The 17082-nt window shown below is 42.0% G+C and overlaps 1 protein-coding gene across 2 annotated transcripts in view; it reads right to left on the bottom strand.

Annotated features, from left to right (window-relative positions):
* Positions 1-263: 263 nt before the first annotated feature.
* LOC112266701 (cullin-3) overlaps positions 264-17082 on the bottom strand; it is a 28557-nt gene continuing 11738 nt past the window's right edge. Inside the window, exons 3-18 of one of the 2 annotated variants that reach the window (XM_024444404.2) lie at positions 13070-13183; positions 12569-12640; positions 12276-12436; positions 11592-11706; positions 11179-11407; positions 10346-10491; positions 9878-10054; positions 8806-8976; positions 6239-6346; positions 5745-5869; positions 5488-5584; positions 2570-2704; positions 2081-2267; positions 1356-1501; positions 1110-1243; positions 264-636 (exon numbers count right to left, since the gene is read on the bottom strand). In XM_024444404.2, coding sequence (XP_024300172.1) covers positions 1112-1243; positions 1356-1501; positions 2081-2267; positions 2570-2704; positions 5488-5584; positions 5745-5869; positions 6239-6346; positions 8806-8976; positions 9878-10054; positions 10346-10491; positions 11179-11407; positions 11592-11706; positions 12276-12436; positions 12569-12640; positions 13070-13183 — 2115 coding nt within the window. In that variant the 3' untranslated portion in view covers positions 264-636; positions 1110-1111. Of the gene's footprint in view, positions 1244-1355; positions 1502-2080; positions 2268-2569; positions 2705-5487; positions 5585-5744; positions 5870-6238; positions 6347-8805; positions 8977-9877; positions 10055-10345; positions 10492-11178; positions 11408-11591; positions 11707-12275; positions 12437-12568; positions 12641-13069; positions 13184-17082 lie in introns of both variants that reach the window. The other variant, XM_024444405.2, reaches the window with a different exon arrangement.

Here is a 17082-nt window from a genome sequence, read left to right as displayed (position 1 = left end):
AAATTAATTGCACACTGAGAAATAACATCCACTTGAGGGGATTCAGTAAGAAACATTGCAGTTCTAAAGCAAGTGCAGACTCAAAGTTGGCTGAAAGCAATACAAATGGTTATGTTGAATTCCTCTTCATGGCTGTGTAACAGTTTGACTGTGGTTCCCGTTATGCATTAGGCAGATATTTCACAGTAAAGACTATTTTAGTGTGGCTTTCTCTGCTCTGAGAGGAATACACAAGGCAGTTGTGAAACAGGTAGGAGGCAAAATTCCCTTCGTTGTACAATTTATTTTTCTACACTTAATATGATGAAAACTAGGCCCTGTACAGTCCACTTTAGTGAGTACAATTATTTACAATTTATACACATTAAAACATGGTGATAAATTGGTTCCAATTGAAATGCAATAAGAAAAAAATGAACTCCCCTTTGTGATCTGCATTGGGAAGAACCTACAATTCCAAGGAGAGAAATATTTCTGGGCTGACGATCCAATTTTACAATAGGCCCCATTGAAAAAGAAAAAAAACATACACCTTGTATAGAGCACTCCATAAGATAAAGCATGCTATCAAGCAACTGCTCCTGTTCTCTGCAAACCAGCAACAACATCCATGTCCTCTTCTCTTTGATTAAAGTCCTAGAGGGGAAAAAAAGGCCAATAGTGTCTTGACAACCTGTACAACCAGCATGGTGCCACGAAAAAACACAAACACATTTACATCAACATTTAAAACGGGAGAAATGTGAAATATTTTCTTGGGCTTTGTGTAGCCAACCCACAGTCGCTTGGTATATGTTTTGTTTATGCTAGTTTTCTTTTCCTTTGTTTATTGGGCAGTACTTTTCCTTTGTTTATAAATGCAGTACATTTGATGCATTTCCCACTCTCCGCCCAAATTCTCCCCAAGGCCACATAAGGAACATGAAACTGTAACAAAACTATATCCAATCCCTCCATTTAGCTAAAATATATTTTAAAAACCTTCTTTTTTTTCCAATGAAAGAAAGGTAAGCTTCCCAGTATCAGACAAACTTCCAAGTTCATACACATAACACAAGCCCCCAAAAAAGTATTGTTTATTTTTGTGTCAAGTTTGATTGAATTCACACCCTTATGCTACATAAGTGTACACTTTGCGATCCTCCGGTGTCCGTGCCAAATATTCCCGCTCAATGAGTCCTTCAATACGCTTCTTGATGACTACAGGACTGGGGAGGAATCGCGATCGCAATTGCTGGGTGACCTGGAGAGATGGTACAAACACAATCAGAACCGGATCTTACATCTAATTACTGAGAGGTACAGACAGAAGTACCCCGAAACACCTCAATATTCATACACTGTATTCCACTGACCTCTGCTACCAACACGTTATGCTGCATCTTCTTTCTAGACTTCATGATGCGGACGATGGCCGCCTCGATCTCGTGCTTCCTATCATCGTCCACTTTCTGCCGCGTCTCCTTCCTCTCCGGGTCAGTCTCTCCTTGCTTAGCGGCGACTAGCGACCAACACAAGGAAACCAGTTTCAGCCAGGCACCTCATATGACAGCTACATGCACAGGACTATATCATTGGGCTCCCAAGTGGCGCCGCGGTCTAAGGCACTGCATCTAAGTACAAGAGGCATCACTACAGTCCCTGATTCGTATCCAGGCTGTATCACATCCGGCCGTGATTGGGAGTCCCATAGGGCGGCACCCAATTGGCCCAGCGTCATCCGGGTTAGGCCGACATTGTAAATAAGACTTTGTTCTTAACCGACTTGCTTAGTTAAATAAAAATAAATTCACGCTACACAGGTAAATCTTTGGCTGGGTTATCCAGACGAGTGGAGATCAGTTGTGTTTTCACTAAAACTATCTGAGGTAGAATCAGAGAAATAGAATCTCATTATAATTCTGTGGTTAGAATGACCCTAGAAGGTTGGTATGCATACAGTTCAATGCCATGCTTCAGAAACCAATGTTGAAACAAAATAAATCCTGGTTGTTTTTGTGTCATTTTGGTTTTGCATGCCATATATCTTTAAATCTGTGTTCTACAAGACCGGTCTGTATGGCTAACTGGGTTTGTCTACCTGTCTGGATCTTGACGCGGTGCAGCTTGGAGGTGAACTGGTCGTTGACGGTGAACACATGACCGTTCTCGATCTCCTTGGACTTGGGCTCCTTGGTGAGGACCCGCTGGGTGGGCTTCCCGCAGGCCAGCGACTGCAGCGCTCGCACTAGCTCCCTCTCTGGGATGTCTGTCTCCTGCTGGATCTCCTACATAGCAGAGAGTGAGAGATGGGGACAAAGAGGAGAGATGGAGATGAGGCAGAGGGATCCTTTGATCCATGACTGCACTATGCTGAAACCAAATAATAAATTGTTTTTTAGAGAAACAAGAGTGTCTAACTTTTTCAGTTCAATATAACTTTATTTATTCCCTCAGGGAAAGACATTGCCAGACCACAAACTTGAACATCCTGCACATATAATAAAGATATCACTTTGCCCAAATACATCCCTCCTTACAAACTTGACTTTATTCTGTGATGTGCTACGCACATAATTAGCAGCTGTACCTCAAACATGGACTTCTCCCGGTTGTTGAAGATCATGAGTATTGTCATCTGGAAGGTGGACACCTGCAGTATGTGCTTCCTGGTGTTGGAGCCTGTTACTTGGGCACCGCCCACCCCCACCTCCAAGCCGTCCTCCTGGGAGGAGAGGAGAGGTCACAACCGGCCGGCCGCCTTCAGGTAACTCAGTCACACAGGAGTAATCAATGTAGCCTCTGTTCAATCACTGACCATGTCATGCTTATATAAACACATACAGTTGAAGTCGGAAGTTTACATACATACTTGTATGTATGTATGTACAGTGCCTTGCGAAAGTATTCGGCCCCCTTGAACTTTGCGACCGTTTGCCACATTTCAGGCTTCAAACAAGGATATAAAACTGTATTTTTTTGTGAAGAATCAACAACAAGTGGGACACAATCATGAAGTGGAACGACATTTATTGGATATTTCAAACTTTTTTAACAAATCAAAAACAGAAAGATTGGGTGTGCAAAATTATTCAGCCCCTTTACTTTCAGTGCAGCAAACTCTCTCCAGAAGTTCAGTGAGGATCTCTGAATGATCCAATGTTGACCTAAATGACTAATGATGATAAATACAATCCACCTGTGTGTAATCAAGTCTCCGTATAAATGCACCTGCACTGTGATAGTCTCAGAGGTCCGTTAAAAGCGCAGAGAGCATCATGAAGAACAAGGAACACACCAGGCAGGTCCGAGATACTGTTGTGAAGAAGTTTAAAGCCGGATTTGGATACAAAAAGATTTCCCAAGCTTTAAACATCCCAAGGAGCACTGTGCAAGCGATAATATTGAAATCGAAGGAGTATCAGACCACCGCAAATCTACCAAGAGCTGGCCGTCCCTCTAAACTTTCAGCTCATACAAGGAGAAGACTGATCAGAGATGCAGCCAAGAGGCCCATGATCACTCTGGATGAACTGCAGAGATCTATAGCTGTGGTGGGAGACTCTGTCCATAGGACAACAATCAGTCGTATATTGCACAAATCTGGCCTTTATGGAAGAGTGGCAAGAAGAAAGCCATTTCTTAAAGATATCCATAAAAAGTGTCGTTTAAAGTTTGCCACAAGCCACCTGGGAGACACACCAAATATGTGGAAGAAGGTGCTCTGGTCAGATGAAACCAAAATTGAACTTTTTGGCAACAATGCAAAACGTTATGTTTGGCGTAAAAGCAACACAGCTCATCACCCTGAACACACCATCCCCACTGTCAAACATGGTGGTGGCAGCATCATGGTTTGGGCCTGCTTTTCTTCAGCAGGGACAGGGAAGATGGTTAAAATTGATGGGAAGATGGATGGAGCCAAATACAGGACCATTCTGGAAGAAAACCTGATGGTGGAGTCTGCAAAAGACCTGAGACTGGGACGGAGATTTGTCTTCCAACAAGACAATGATCCAAAACATAAAGCAAAATCTACAATGGAATGGTTCAAAAATAAACATATCCAGGTGTTAGAATGGCCAAGTCAAAGTCCAGACCTGAATCCAATCGAGAATCTGTGGAAAGAACTGAAAACTGCTGTTCACAAATGCTCTCCATCCAACCTCACTGAGCTCGAGCTGTTTTGCAAGGAGGAATGGGAAAAAATTTCAGTCTCTCGATGTGCAAAACTGATAGAGACATACCCCAAGAGACTTACAGCTGTAATCGCAGCAAAAGGTGGCGCTACAAAGTATTAACTTAAGGGGGCTGAATCATTTTGCACGCCCAATTTTCCAGTTTTTGATTTGTTAAAAAAGTTTGAAATATCCAATAAATGTCGTTCCACTTCAAGATTGTGTCCCACTTGTTGTTGATTCTTCACAAAAAAATACAGTTTTATATCTTTATGTTTGAAGCCTGAAATGTGGCAAAAGGTCGCAAAGTTCAAGGGGGCCGAATACTTTCGCAAGGCACTGTATATATGTAAGATCTTTGTCCCCAGGTGCAGTTGCAAACCGTAGTCTGGCTTTTTTATGGAGGTTTTGGAGCAGTGGTTTCTTCATTGCTGAGCGGCCTTTCAGGTTATGTCGATATAGGACTCGTTTTACTGTGGATATAGATACTTTTGTACCCGTTTCCTCCAGCATCTCCACAAGGTCCTTTGTTGTTGCTCTGGGATTGATTTGCACTTTTCACACCAAAGTATATTAATCTCTAGGAGACAGAACGCATCTCCTTCCTGAGTGGTATGATGGCTCTGTGGGCCCATGGGGTTTATACTTGCGTACTATTGTTTGTACAGATGAACATGGTACCTTCAGGAGTTTGGAAATTGTTCCCAAGCATGAACCAGACTTGTCGAGGTCTACAATTTTTGTTCTGAGGTCTTGGCTGATTTCTTTTGATTTTCCCATGATGTCAAGCAAAGAGGCACTGAGTTTGATGGTAGGCCTTGAAATACATCCACAGGTACACCTCCAATTGACTCAAATGATGTCAATTAGCCTATCAGAAGCTTCTAAAGCCATGACATCATTTTCTGGAATTTTCCAAGCTGTTTAAAGGCACAGTCAACTTAGTGTATGTAAACTTTTGACCCACTGGAATTGTGATACAGTGAATTATAAGTGAAATAATCTGTCTGTAAACAATTGTTGGAAAAATTTCTTGTATCATGCACAAAGTAGATTTCCTAACCAACTTGCCAAAACTATAGTTTGTTAACAAGAAATGTGTGGAGTGGTTGAATAACTAGTTTTAATGACTCCAACCTAAGTGTATGTAAACTTCTGTCTTCAACTGTAGCCCCCCCACACATCAATGTTCATGCCATATTCAAAGGCAAGTACAGCCTTCATACACCTGCTGTTATCAGGCCTGATGTTGACATTAGTGGTGTGTGTGTGTGCGTGCATGCATCAGTCTGTATACCTGCCAGCCAGTCAAAGGCTGTCCCCTGCATACCTTTTTGATTGGCCCGTAGAAGGTGGCATTGAGGTCTGCAGAGCCCATGTGATGCTGCAATGTAAGCTGCCTGCCGCTGTGTTTTGCCAGATAAAATCTATGGCCACAAAATCAGAAGACAGTCACACACTACAGCATTACAGACAAACACAGACAAAGGACAGCGCCCCGCTTCCACAACCTGCAGCAGAGAATTACATGGCCTCTGCTATGCAAAGTAAATGAGATACAGTGAAGGACAGAGGAGATAGACAAACCTTCTAAAGACTTCAAATGCATGTCGAGGAGAAGGGGGGATATTACATTTGGGCGTGGCGGACTGCGTTGGCCAGTAACCTGTCGTCAAAACCCTCACTGTGAGATCGACTCCACCCAACGACACCTGGGGATGGAAGTTAGATCTACGTCTTTCACTGAGGTTCCCAATTGTCAGAATGACCATCAAAAGCTCCATAAGATGTGCTCTTCGCTTTGAGAGAGCTAGGTTAAATAGAGAGCAATAGTAATGGCTTCTTTGGACAAAGCCTATGGGAAAATGAATGGAGTTTTTGATAAATGCCCAAAATATGGTCTGTGGTAAAGACAGGCTTAGGTGATCTTATATGTTTTGTCCCAAAACCCTATTCTTTCCCCATAGGAATGGCTGAACGAACCAGAGGTAACTCATTTCTATTTTTTTAGGACTACAAGCTGGCGAGCTCTATGTTCCCCAGAACCAACACTGGACTGGTTCTGTGAGTGGGTGTCTCACCGCCGTTGACTGTAGATGTTGGCGGAACTCGTCCATGGTTGTGTTTGAGATGCTCATGTCTCGGAACATGCCTTCTAGTTTGGAGGTGAACTGGCAACCACACTCCGTCTAGCCAGGGGAACCAGAGAAAGAGGAAGAGAAAGAGATATACAGGATGATACAGATCTATTAAACAACACTTCACTCGCACTATCGTTTCTGTCACACTGACTCTTCACTCAGTTGAGCTGTAGTTCAACATACAGTTTGTACAGTTAAAAAGGTGTAAAGTACTTAAGTAGTACTTGAAAGTATGTTTTACTTAAGTCTTTTTTGGGATATCTGTACTTCACTATTTCTATTTTTGACAACTTTTAATTTTACTTCACTACAATTCCTAAAAGAAATAATGTACTTTTCACTCCATACATTTTCCCTGAACCCCAAAAGTACTTTGTACATTTCGAATGCTTAGCAGCACAGAAAAATTGTGCAATTCACACACTTATCAAGAGACCATCCCTGGTCATCCCTACTGCCTCTGACCTGGCGGACTCACGAAACACAAATGCTTTATTTATGAACGATGTCCGAGTGTGCCCCCGGCTATCCGTAAAAATGTTTAAAACCAAGAAAATGGTGACGTCTGGTTTGCTTAATCTAAGGAATTCTAAATTATTTGTACTTCTACTTTTGATACTTAAGTATATTTAAAGCCAAATACTTTTACTCAAGTAGTATTTTACTGAGTGACATACTTTTACTTTAGTTATTTTCTATTAAGGTATCTTTACTTTTACTCAAGTATAACAATTGGGTACTTTTTCCACCACTGGTGCAGTTCAAGTTAAAAATATATTGCATTGTGTAAAGTACCAGAACTGGGATCAAAATACAATTTAATAATAATTTAAAATATTTTAGCTTTGCAATTGAACCAAATCAAAAAATAACCAAAAGTGCAAACCCCGCCCACATGGCACCCCAAGCAGGCTAACGCAAATACTCAAAGTATTTGAAATAGTATTTGAACATAGGTCTGGCATATACTTATATTGCAAATCTTAAGGTTGCACTTATTAGGTATTGAAGGTGCTACAACACAATGCATTCGGAAAGTATTCAGACCCCTCGACTTTTTCCACATTTTGTTACGTTAAAGCCTTATTCTAAAATGGATTTTCTCATCAACCTACACACAATACCTCATAATGATAAGGTGAAAACAGGTTTTTAGAAATTGTTGCAAATGTATTAATTCTAAGAAAACAGATACCTTATTTCCATAAGTATTCAGACCCTTTGCAATGAGACTCGAAATTGAGCTCAGGTGCATCCTGTTTCCATTGATCCTCCTTTAGATGTTTCTACAACTTGATTAGAGACCACCTGTAGTAAATTCAATTGATTGGACATGATTTTGAAAGACACCCACCTGTCTATATAAGGTCTCATAGTTGACAGTGCACGTCAGAGCAAAAACCAAGCCACGAGGTCGAAGGAATTGTCTGTAGAGCTACGAGACAGGATTGTGTCGAGGCACAGATAAGTTTACCAAAAAAATGCATTGAAGGTTCCCAAGAACACAGTGGCCTCCATCATTCTTAAAATGGAAGAAATTTGGAACCACCAAGACTCTTCCTAGAGCTGGCCGCCAGGCAATCGGTGGAGAAGGGCCTTGGTCAGGGAGGTGACCAAGAACCCAATGGTCACTGACAACCATCTCTGTAGTACTCCAGCAATCAGGCCTTTGTGGTAGAGTAGCCAGACAGTAAAAGGCATATGACAGCCCGCTTGGAGTTGCCAAAAGGCATCTAAAGTACTCAGACCATGAGAAACAAGATTATCTTGTCTGATAAAACCAAGATCGAACTCTTTGGCCTGAATGCCAAGTGTCATGTCTGGAGGAAACCTGGCACCATTCCTACGGTGAAGCATGGTGGAGTCAGGATCATGCTGTGGGGATTTTTTCAGCGGCAAGGACTTGGAGACTAGTCAGGATCGAGGGAAAGATAAACAGAGCAAAGTATAGAGAAAACCTTCACCAACCTCAGACTGGGGGCAAAGGTTCACCTCTAACCAGACAACGACCCTAAGCACACAGCCAAGACAACGCTGGAGTGGCTTCGGGACAAGTCTCTGAATGTCCTTGAGTGGCCCAGCCAGAGACAACATCTCTTCAGAGACCTGAAAATAGCTATCCAGCGACGCTCCCCATCCAACCTGACAGAGCTTGAGAGGATCTGCAGAGAAGAATGGGAGAAACTCTCCAAATACAGTTGTGCCAAGCTTGTAGCGTCACATCCAAGAAGACTCAAGGCTGTAATTGCTGCCAAAGGTGCTTCAACAAAGTACTGAGTAAAGGGTCTGGATGCTAATGTATATGTGATATCTGTTTTTTATTTGTAATAAATTTGAAAAAATTACTTCCATTCCTTTTAGAATAAGACTAAGGTCACAAGATGTGGAAAAAGTCAAGGGGTCTGAATACTTTCCGAATGCACTGTATATCTGAAACAAACAGTTGATGAATCTGTTAATGGATGGAAGATCTTAAGAAACTGCTCTTCCTCATCCTGTTTCCTCACCTTGAGTTTAGAGATCATGTTCTTCTCCGAGTCGTCCGAGACGCTCTTGTTGGTGAGCAGCCTCCTGGCCAGGTGCTGTTTGTAGTACCTCTCAAACACATCCTTCTCCTGCATGAACCTGAAGAGCACCATGGCCTTGTCCAGGATCGACTCCACCTCCTGCTCCGTCAACTACACACACACAGAACGAGAGGACAGCGAGTGTTACACGACCACACATACACACTTTAAATGATTACATTTGAAACACTGATTTAATCAAATATATTGAACTCCTTATACAGTGAGCTCCAAAAGTAAAGGGACAGTGACCCGTGTGTGGTTGCTTTGGCTCTGTACTCCAGCACTTTGAATTTGAAATGATACAATGACTGAGGTTAAAGTGGAGTCCGTCAGCTTTCATTTTAGGTAATTTTCATCCATATCAGGTGAACCGTTAAGAAATTACATCACTTTTTGTGCATTTTAGGCGACCAAAAGTATTGGGACAAATTCACTTATGTGTATTAAAGTAGTAAAAAGTGTAGTATTCGGTCCCATATTCATTGCATGCAATGACTATATCAAGCGTGTTACTCTACAAATGTGTTGGATGCATTTTCTGTTATATTTGGTTGTGTTTCAGGTTATTTTGTGCCCAGTAGAAATTAATGGTAAATAATGTATTGTCATATTTGTGCGTATAACCTTCTCACTCATAATTATTCACAATTCATTCCAGATTAACTGTAATCATGGTAGCATCCAAATTAATGTAGAAGTGTTTAGAAATATATTATATTCTTATTTACAATAAAAGTGACTCCAAAATGACACAATACATTATTTACCATTCATTTCTACTGGGCACAAAATAATCAGAAACACAACCAAATATGTGTCACAATCAAATGGCACCTATTCCTTATATTGGGCCCTGGTGAAAAGTAGGGCACTATGTAGTGAATATGGTGCCATCGGGCTCTGGTTAAAAGTAGAGCACTGTATAGAGAATATGGTGTCATTTAGGGACGCAGTCTGTGTGCTCTGAGGAGAGGAACGTTCCTCCCCATTACATCAGAAAACGACTCACTCCTTTTACGCCTTTCTTCAGCTTGTCGTCGATGAACAAGGAGAGGTACTCGGGGGAGCGCGAGTTGAGGTTGAGGAAGTATTCAAAGTCCCCTGCGATGGTCTGCTTGAAGAGCCGGTCGTTGTTGAACGACTCTAGAAGGAAGCGGTCGAAACGAGACTTCAGATCCAACAGACCCTGCAGAGAACAAAAACCAGAGGAAGGAAGAACACATGACATTATTGGAAAGCAATGGCACTTACTACATGCTTTTGTATCTAGTGGCAATATGGAGTATAAACAACAGAAATTGCATCCCAACAGTGGATTTAAAAGCATTGAATCAGTATAAGCATTCACTGGAGTTTCCCCTATTGTTAAATCCATGACCAGGGAGTGTGGAAATGCACACTTTGGGAGAATGGGAATGTAGCCAGATAATTTTTTTGTGGACCCCCTGCCAATGATGTCACTTCCGGTGTAAATTACCTGGATGTAATCCACAGGGTTTTTGCCCTCGCCCTCCTCTGACACCAGCGCCTTGCCCTGCTCGCGGAGATAGGAGCTCATGCACTCACACATGGTCTTCAGTCCGTTTGGCACTCTGCTAAAGAGCTTATACATACACGCCAGGTCTGTGTTCACGCATGCACGCACGCACACGGGCACACACATCAGTACAAACACATTAGTATCCAAAGACCACCCACCAATATCTTTCACCATAAATATAGAATTGCTGACATTGATATCAAAACAATGGCACGGGTGGTGCCAAGTATGCACACGATAACAACACATATTCACACAATGTACATTACTCAATTATTCTGCTCTGCAAAAGAACTCAAGATGTATGCAAATGTCTGACACTAACATCGGGGTGAAATATCCCTTTCATGAAAAAAGAAAAAAGTCTGGTGTCCCAAATGGCACCCTATGACCTATATATATATATTTTTTTAATTTGACCTTTATTTAACCAGGCAAGTCAGTTAAGAACACATTCTTATTTTCAATGACGGCCTGGGAACAGTGGGTTAACTGCCTGTTCAGGGGCAGAACGACAGATTTGTACCTTGTCAGCTCGGGGGTTTGAACTCACAACCTTCCGGTTACTAGTCCAACGCTCTAACCACTAGGCTTCCGGTTACTAGTCCACTAGGCTTCCGGTTACTAGTCCAACGCTCTAACCACTAGGCTACCCTGCCGCCCCAGCCCTATCGGCCCTGTCAAAGGTATTTCACTGCATATGTAATAAGGTGCCATTTGGGATGCAAAGTATAGCTGGGACTGGAGTAGTACTAGTGTGGCAAACTGACCCTCTGTCTTTCCGTTCTTGAGCATGTGGACGAGGCCCGAGTTCTCCATTTCCACGATGGTCTTCATGTGCTTGGAGATGAGCCCCCGCTCCACCACCTTCACAATGGGCTCTTCTGTCGTCTTGTCTAGGCAGTGCAGCACGCGCTCGATCTCCTCGTTTATCCGCGCCTCCACTTTCTTTATGTACACGCTTGCGCTGTTCTCCGCCAAAAACTTTTGACTTTCCATCTGGGCGGGCAAACAAACACGGGGTTAGGAGCGCCTTGGGTGACAGAGGGCATACACATGATGTACATAATATGATAATAGTAGGCAAACAACAAATATCAATGCAAGTCAACGTGCATGACATATAGCATTGATGCGAATGAAATGTATGGATAGATGTGGTGGGGAGGGGATTCTTACAAACCTGGAAGAACTCTGCAGACATTTCTAAAAACGGGGCCTCAAAGTCCTCTTCGTAAACCGACCTCCCTTCAAGGCCTAAGATCATTAACATCTGGCAGGCATTTCTGATCGCCCCCCTGAGAGAGAGCGAGAGAGACAGAGAGACAGACAGACAGGGTCAGGTTAACTTGACAACTGTGGGAAGCATTGGGGTCAACATGAGCCAGCATCTATCTCTGTGGAACACTTTCAACACATTGAAGAGTCCATGCCCCGATGAATTGAGGCTGTTCTGAGAGAAAAGGGGGGTGCAACTCCTAATGTTTTGTACGCTCAGTGTATAGGATATCATTTAGGTCTGGGTCAGCTCAAAAACTATCAGATACTTTTTAAATTCAACAAAGAGCACAATGAAATACGGTTGTGGTTTTCTTCATCGGGAAAAACACTGCTTCCTTCAGCTCAGAAACTGTGGCTCTGTTTGAATTCATTCAAAGTGCATCCTTCCCTCCTCCCTTCAAACAGTCGATGCTTAGACATGACTGGACAGATGAACACAAGCTTTCCGCCGCATGGCTTCCAGTCATTTCCAGTGATTACACTTGTCAAGTCATTTCAGTGATCCCTTCAACGAACCTAGGAGTTTGTACACTTTTAAAGAAGAAGTCGAACGGGACCTGTGTATAGACGGGTCATATTATTATACCTGTCCACCACTTCGCCCTTCCTCTCTCGTGCGATCATGTCCAGGAGGGTCTGTCGGAGGTGGTCTCGGATGCAGCCGTAGCGCACCACCTGGTCTCTGAAGATGATCAGGCCCAGGTTATAGACGTTCTCCACATTGTTCTGCTGCACATACACCCGGTCCTGGGAAACAAGAGAAAGAGAGGGTGAAGCTTTGTCATTCAAGGCTGATCTTGGGCAAGTTTTGCATTTCCCCCACTAATGGTTATGTTTAGGATTAGTGGATGGGAAGCTGATCTCAGATCTGTACCTCACCCCGTAGCGCGTTTGAGACCTGCAGCCAGGAAGCAATGCATTACCAGTCCAAGGGAGGGTTACGAGATGACACTGTATTGAGAAATACAGTCAAATCCTAATAACTAAGAAGTGTGCACGTCTGATAAGCACAAATTGTGCATGTCAGCAGTTACGTTTTCTAAAAGTGTGATTGATCACTTTTAGATTTTGCTGTATCTTGAAAACGTATCTGCTGACTGGAACAACATGAATGAACAAAATACCAAAAACATGTTTGTTTTTTGTAAAACATCCCTGGTTTACGACTGCACCTTGTAGCTGTCAGAGCCATGTATTTAGAGAGTTTGGACATTGAGGTGTCTGCATAATTATGCATTTACATGACCCTACAATACTATGGCAGCCATGTTAGCACCCCATTAATTTAAAATGGGGAATATTAAAATAATGCTATGTATGTCTAGAATTAAAATATAACTCTCTAAATACATGGCTCTGGTAGCTGGTGGTGCCACTCACCATGTACATGAGGATGTCTCTGATCATGACCATGGCTGTCTGGTGGTCGTTCCAGGCTTGGTTTAGTGTTTGGAGGAAGTTGTTGTTTAGTGAGTTGAGGACATCTTCCCGTACCTATGGGGAAGCAGTAGCACAGTCAGGCAGAGAGGCATTCGTTTGATACTACAACACCACACTGATGACTTGGCACACTGAGCCCATCTCGCTTTCTCTGCATGACACACTCTCTGTCCGTGAGTCTCTTCCTCCACAAGCTCCTCTCTCTGAGTTTCCTCTCTCTGTATGGGACTCTAAAGAAAACTGTGCTCATCAACTTCAGGCAGAGAAACAATCAAACAACAACAATTTAGTGAAACAGTTCCCAGCATACTATCTCAATGGAAAGTGAACCCCTCTCAGTTCACTATAATCACCTACTGATGAATCTGTTGTACTTACACCAGTGCATTTGGAAAGTATTCAGACCCCTTGACATTTTCCACATTTTGTTATGTTACAGCCTTATTCTAAAATGGATTAAATACAAAACAATCCTCAGCAATCTACACACAATAACCCATAGTGACAAAGCGATAACAGGTTTAGAATTTTTTTGCAAATGTATTATAAATAAAAAACAATTTATTCACGTAAGTATTCAGACACTTTGCTAAGAGTCTCGAAATTAAGCTCAGGTGCATCCTGTTTCCATTGATTGTCCTTGACATGTTTCTACAACTTTATTGGAGTCCACATGTGCTAAATTCAATTGATTGGACATGATTTGGAAAGGCACACACTATATAAAGTCTATATAAAGGTACCACAGTTGACAGTGCATGTCAGAGCAAAAACCAAGCCACGAGGTCGAAGGAATTGTTCGTAGAGCTACGAGACAGGATTGTGTCGAGGCACATATCTGCGGAAGGGTATGAAAAAAATGGACGTGGCATTGAAGGTCCCCAAGAACACAGTCACCTCCATCATTCTTAAATGGAAGAAGTTTGGAATATCTGAAAACTTAAAAGGCCATTTCATTCCGATTACATTTTAGTAGATGCTCTTATCCAGAGCAACTTACAGTAGTGAGTGCATACATTTTCATACTGGTCCCCCGTGGGAATCGAACCCACCACCCTAGCATTGCAAGTGCCATGCTCTACCAACTGAGCCACATCATCACAAACCACTTGATGTCTCAATTAGAGGTCAGACGATTAATTAGGGCCGATTTCAAGTTTTCATAATTGGTAATAGGCCTTTTTGGACGCCGGTTACATAGCAATCCACGAGGAAACTGCACAGCAGGCTGACCACCTGTTACCCGAGTGCAGCATCAAAAGGACCTTGTGGCTGCAAGGAGCCAAGGTAAGTTGCTTGCTAGTATTAAACTTAGCTTATAAAAAACAATCAATCTTCACATAATCACTAGTTAACTACACATGGTTGATGATATTACTAGGTTAACTAGCTTGTCCTGCGTTGCATATAATCAATATAGTGGCTGTTAATTTATCATCGAATCACAGCCTACTTCGCCAAACGGCTGATGATTTAACAAAAGCGCATTTGCGAAAAAAGCACAATCGTTGCACGAATGTACCTAACCATAAACATCCATAAAATCAATACACAGAAGTATATATTTTTTAAACCTGCATATTTAGTTAAAAGAAATTCATGTTAGCGGGCAATATTAACTAGGGAAATTGTGTCACTTATCTTGCGTTCAGTGCAAGCAGAGTATTAAACTTATTCAACAGTTTGGGCAGCCTGGCTCGTTGCGAACTAATTTGCCATAATTTTACATAATTATGACATAACATTAAAGATTGTGCAATGTACCAGCAAAATTTAGACTTTGGGTTGTCACCCGTCCGAAAGATTATGGAAAGGTTCCGTATTTCACTGAAAGAATAAACGTTTTGTTTTCGAAATTATAGTTTCCGGATTTGACCATATTAATGACCAAAGGCTCGTATTTCTGTGTTTATTATATTATAATTAAGTCTATGATTTGATAGAGCAGTCTGACTGAGCGGTGATAGGCAGGAGCAGGCTCGTAAGCATTCATTCAAACAGCACTTTACTGCGTTTGCCAGCAGCTCTTAGCAATGCTTGATTCACAGCGCTGTTGATGACTTCAAGCCTATCAACTCCGAGATTAAGCTGGCAATACTAAAGTGCCTATAAGAACATCCAATAGTAAAAGGTATATGAAATACAAATGGTATAGAGAGAAATAGTCGACATGTCAGAATTCCTATAATAACTACAACCTAAAACATCTTAACTGGGAATATTTAACCACCAGCTTTCATATGTTCTCATGTTCTGAGCAAGGACCTTAAATGTTAGCTTAGCTTTTTGGACCTGAATGCCAAAACATTCAAGGAGGGGACGGTATTGAAAATCATACCGTCTGTATTTCAAAATACCACCGGTAAATGGTATATCGCCCAAGACCAATGGTGTAAATTGCAGTGGTCTGAAATAATTAATAGAATGGACCTATCCTATTGCGATGATTGAAATGACACCCACCCTTTATTTAAGAGTACGATGTGTCTCAACACAAAAACCTCAGATGATATGAAATAGGGTCTAAGCTACAACTTATGCAAATATGAGTTCATGGACTTTTTGATAATTGATAAGGCAATAAAGGTTCAAAAAAGGAACATTTTAATAAAAAAAGGTCCTCAATAAACAATGACATAGTTTGACAACACTGTAAGCAGTGTTGGCAGCAGCACAACATGGCAGCAGCACAACATGGTAGTTGCACAAAACAGGGTACAAACATTGTTGGGCACAGACAACAGCACAAAGGACAAGAAGGTTTGACAACAATACATCACACAAAGCAGCCACAACTGTCAGTAAGAGTGTCTGTGATTGAGACTTTGAATGAAGAGATTGAGATAAAACTGGTGTTGTATGTGGAGGATGAGGGCTGCAGTATATCATAGATAACCATCTTAGAAGGGAGTGAGGGCCTTTCTAAATAAGAAACAACCAGTGGGTCTTGCCATGTGTATACAGAGATGACCAGTTTACAGAAGTGTATAGAGTGCAGTGATGTGTCCTATAAGGAGCATTGGTGGCAAATCTGATGACCGAATGGTAAAGAACATCTAGCCGCTAGAGAGCATCCTTACCTGCCGAACACAAAATCCGGGGAGGGGCCAGTTGGGTATAAGACTATCATCTGAATATAAATGGAGAGAGAGAGCTTCCTACTGCCTGAGCTATGTTGTTGATGATCCTAGGCGTGCAGCCTAGGATCGACCCTTGGGATACACCCTTGGTGACAGGCAGTGGCTGAGACAGAAGATGTTCTGACTTTATACACTGGACTCTGAGGTAGTTAGAAAACCAGGCCAAAGACCCTTCAGAGACACCAATACTCCTTAGCCGGCCCACAAGAATGGAATGGTCTACTGTATCAAAAGCTTTGGCCAAGTCAATAAAAAAATAGCAGCACAACATTGCTTAGAATCAAGGGCAATGGTGACATCATTGAGGACCTTTAAGGTTGCAGTGACACATCCATAACCAGAGCGGAAACCAGATTGCATACCAGAGAGAATACTATAGACATCAAGAAAGCCTGTCAGTTGATTATTGACAATTTTTCCCAATACTTTGATAAACAGGGCAAAATAGAAATTGGCCTATAACAGTTAAGGTCAGCTTGATCTCCCCCTTTAAATTAAGGACTAACCGTGGCTGCTTTACAAGCAATGGGATGCTCCCCAGAGAGGAGAGACAGGTTAACAAGGTCAGAGATGGGCCTAAAATTGTTTGAATGATGTCTGTAAGTATAACAGAACTCATATGGCAGGCAAAAACCTGAGAAAAATCCAAGTGGGACATCTGAGGTTTGTAGTTTTTCAAAGCTTTGCCTACCAAGTACACATTGAGATATGGATGAGGTTACACTTCCTAGGGCTTCCACTAGATGTCAACTGTCTTTTGAAACTTGAATGAGGATTCTACTATAAAGGAGGGGCTCATGAGACCTGTTTGAG

The sequence above is a fragment of the Oncorhynchus tshawytscha genome, linkage group LG14 (assembly GCF_018296145.1).
Source record: "Oncorhynchus tshawytscha isolate Ot180627B linkage group LG14, Otsh_v2.0, whole genome shotgun sequence".
NCBI classification, from domain to species: Eukaryota; Metazoa; Chordata; class Actinopteri; order Salmoniformes; family Salmonidae; genus Oncorhynchus; species Oncorhynchus tshawytscha.
The sequence above is the reverse complement of the archived record's forward strand: the minus strand, read 5'-3'. Positions and strand labels throughout refer to the sequence as shown.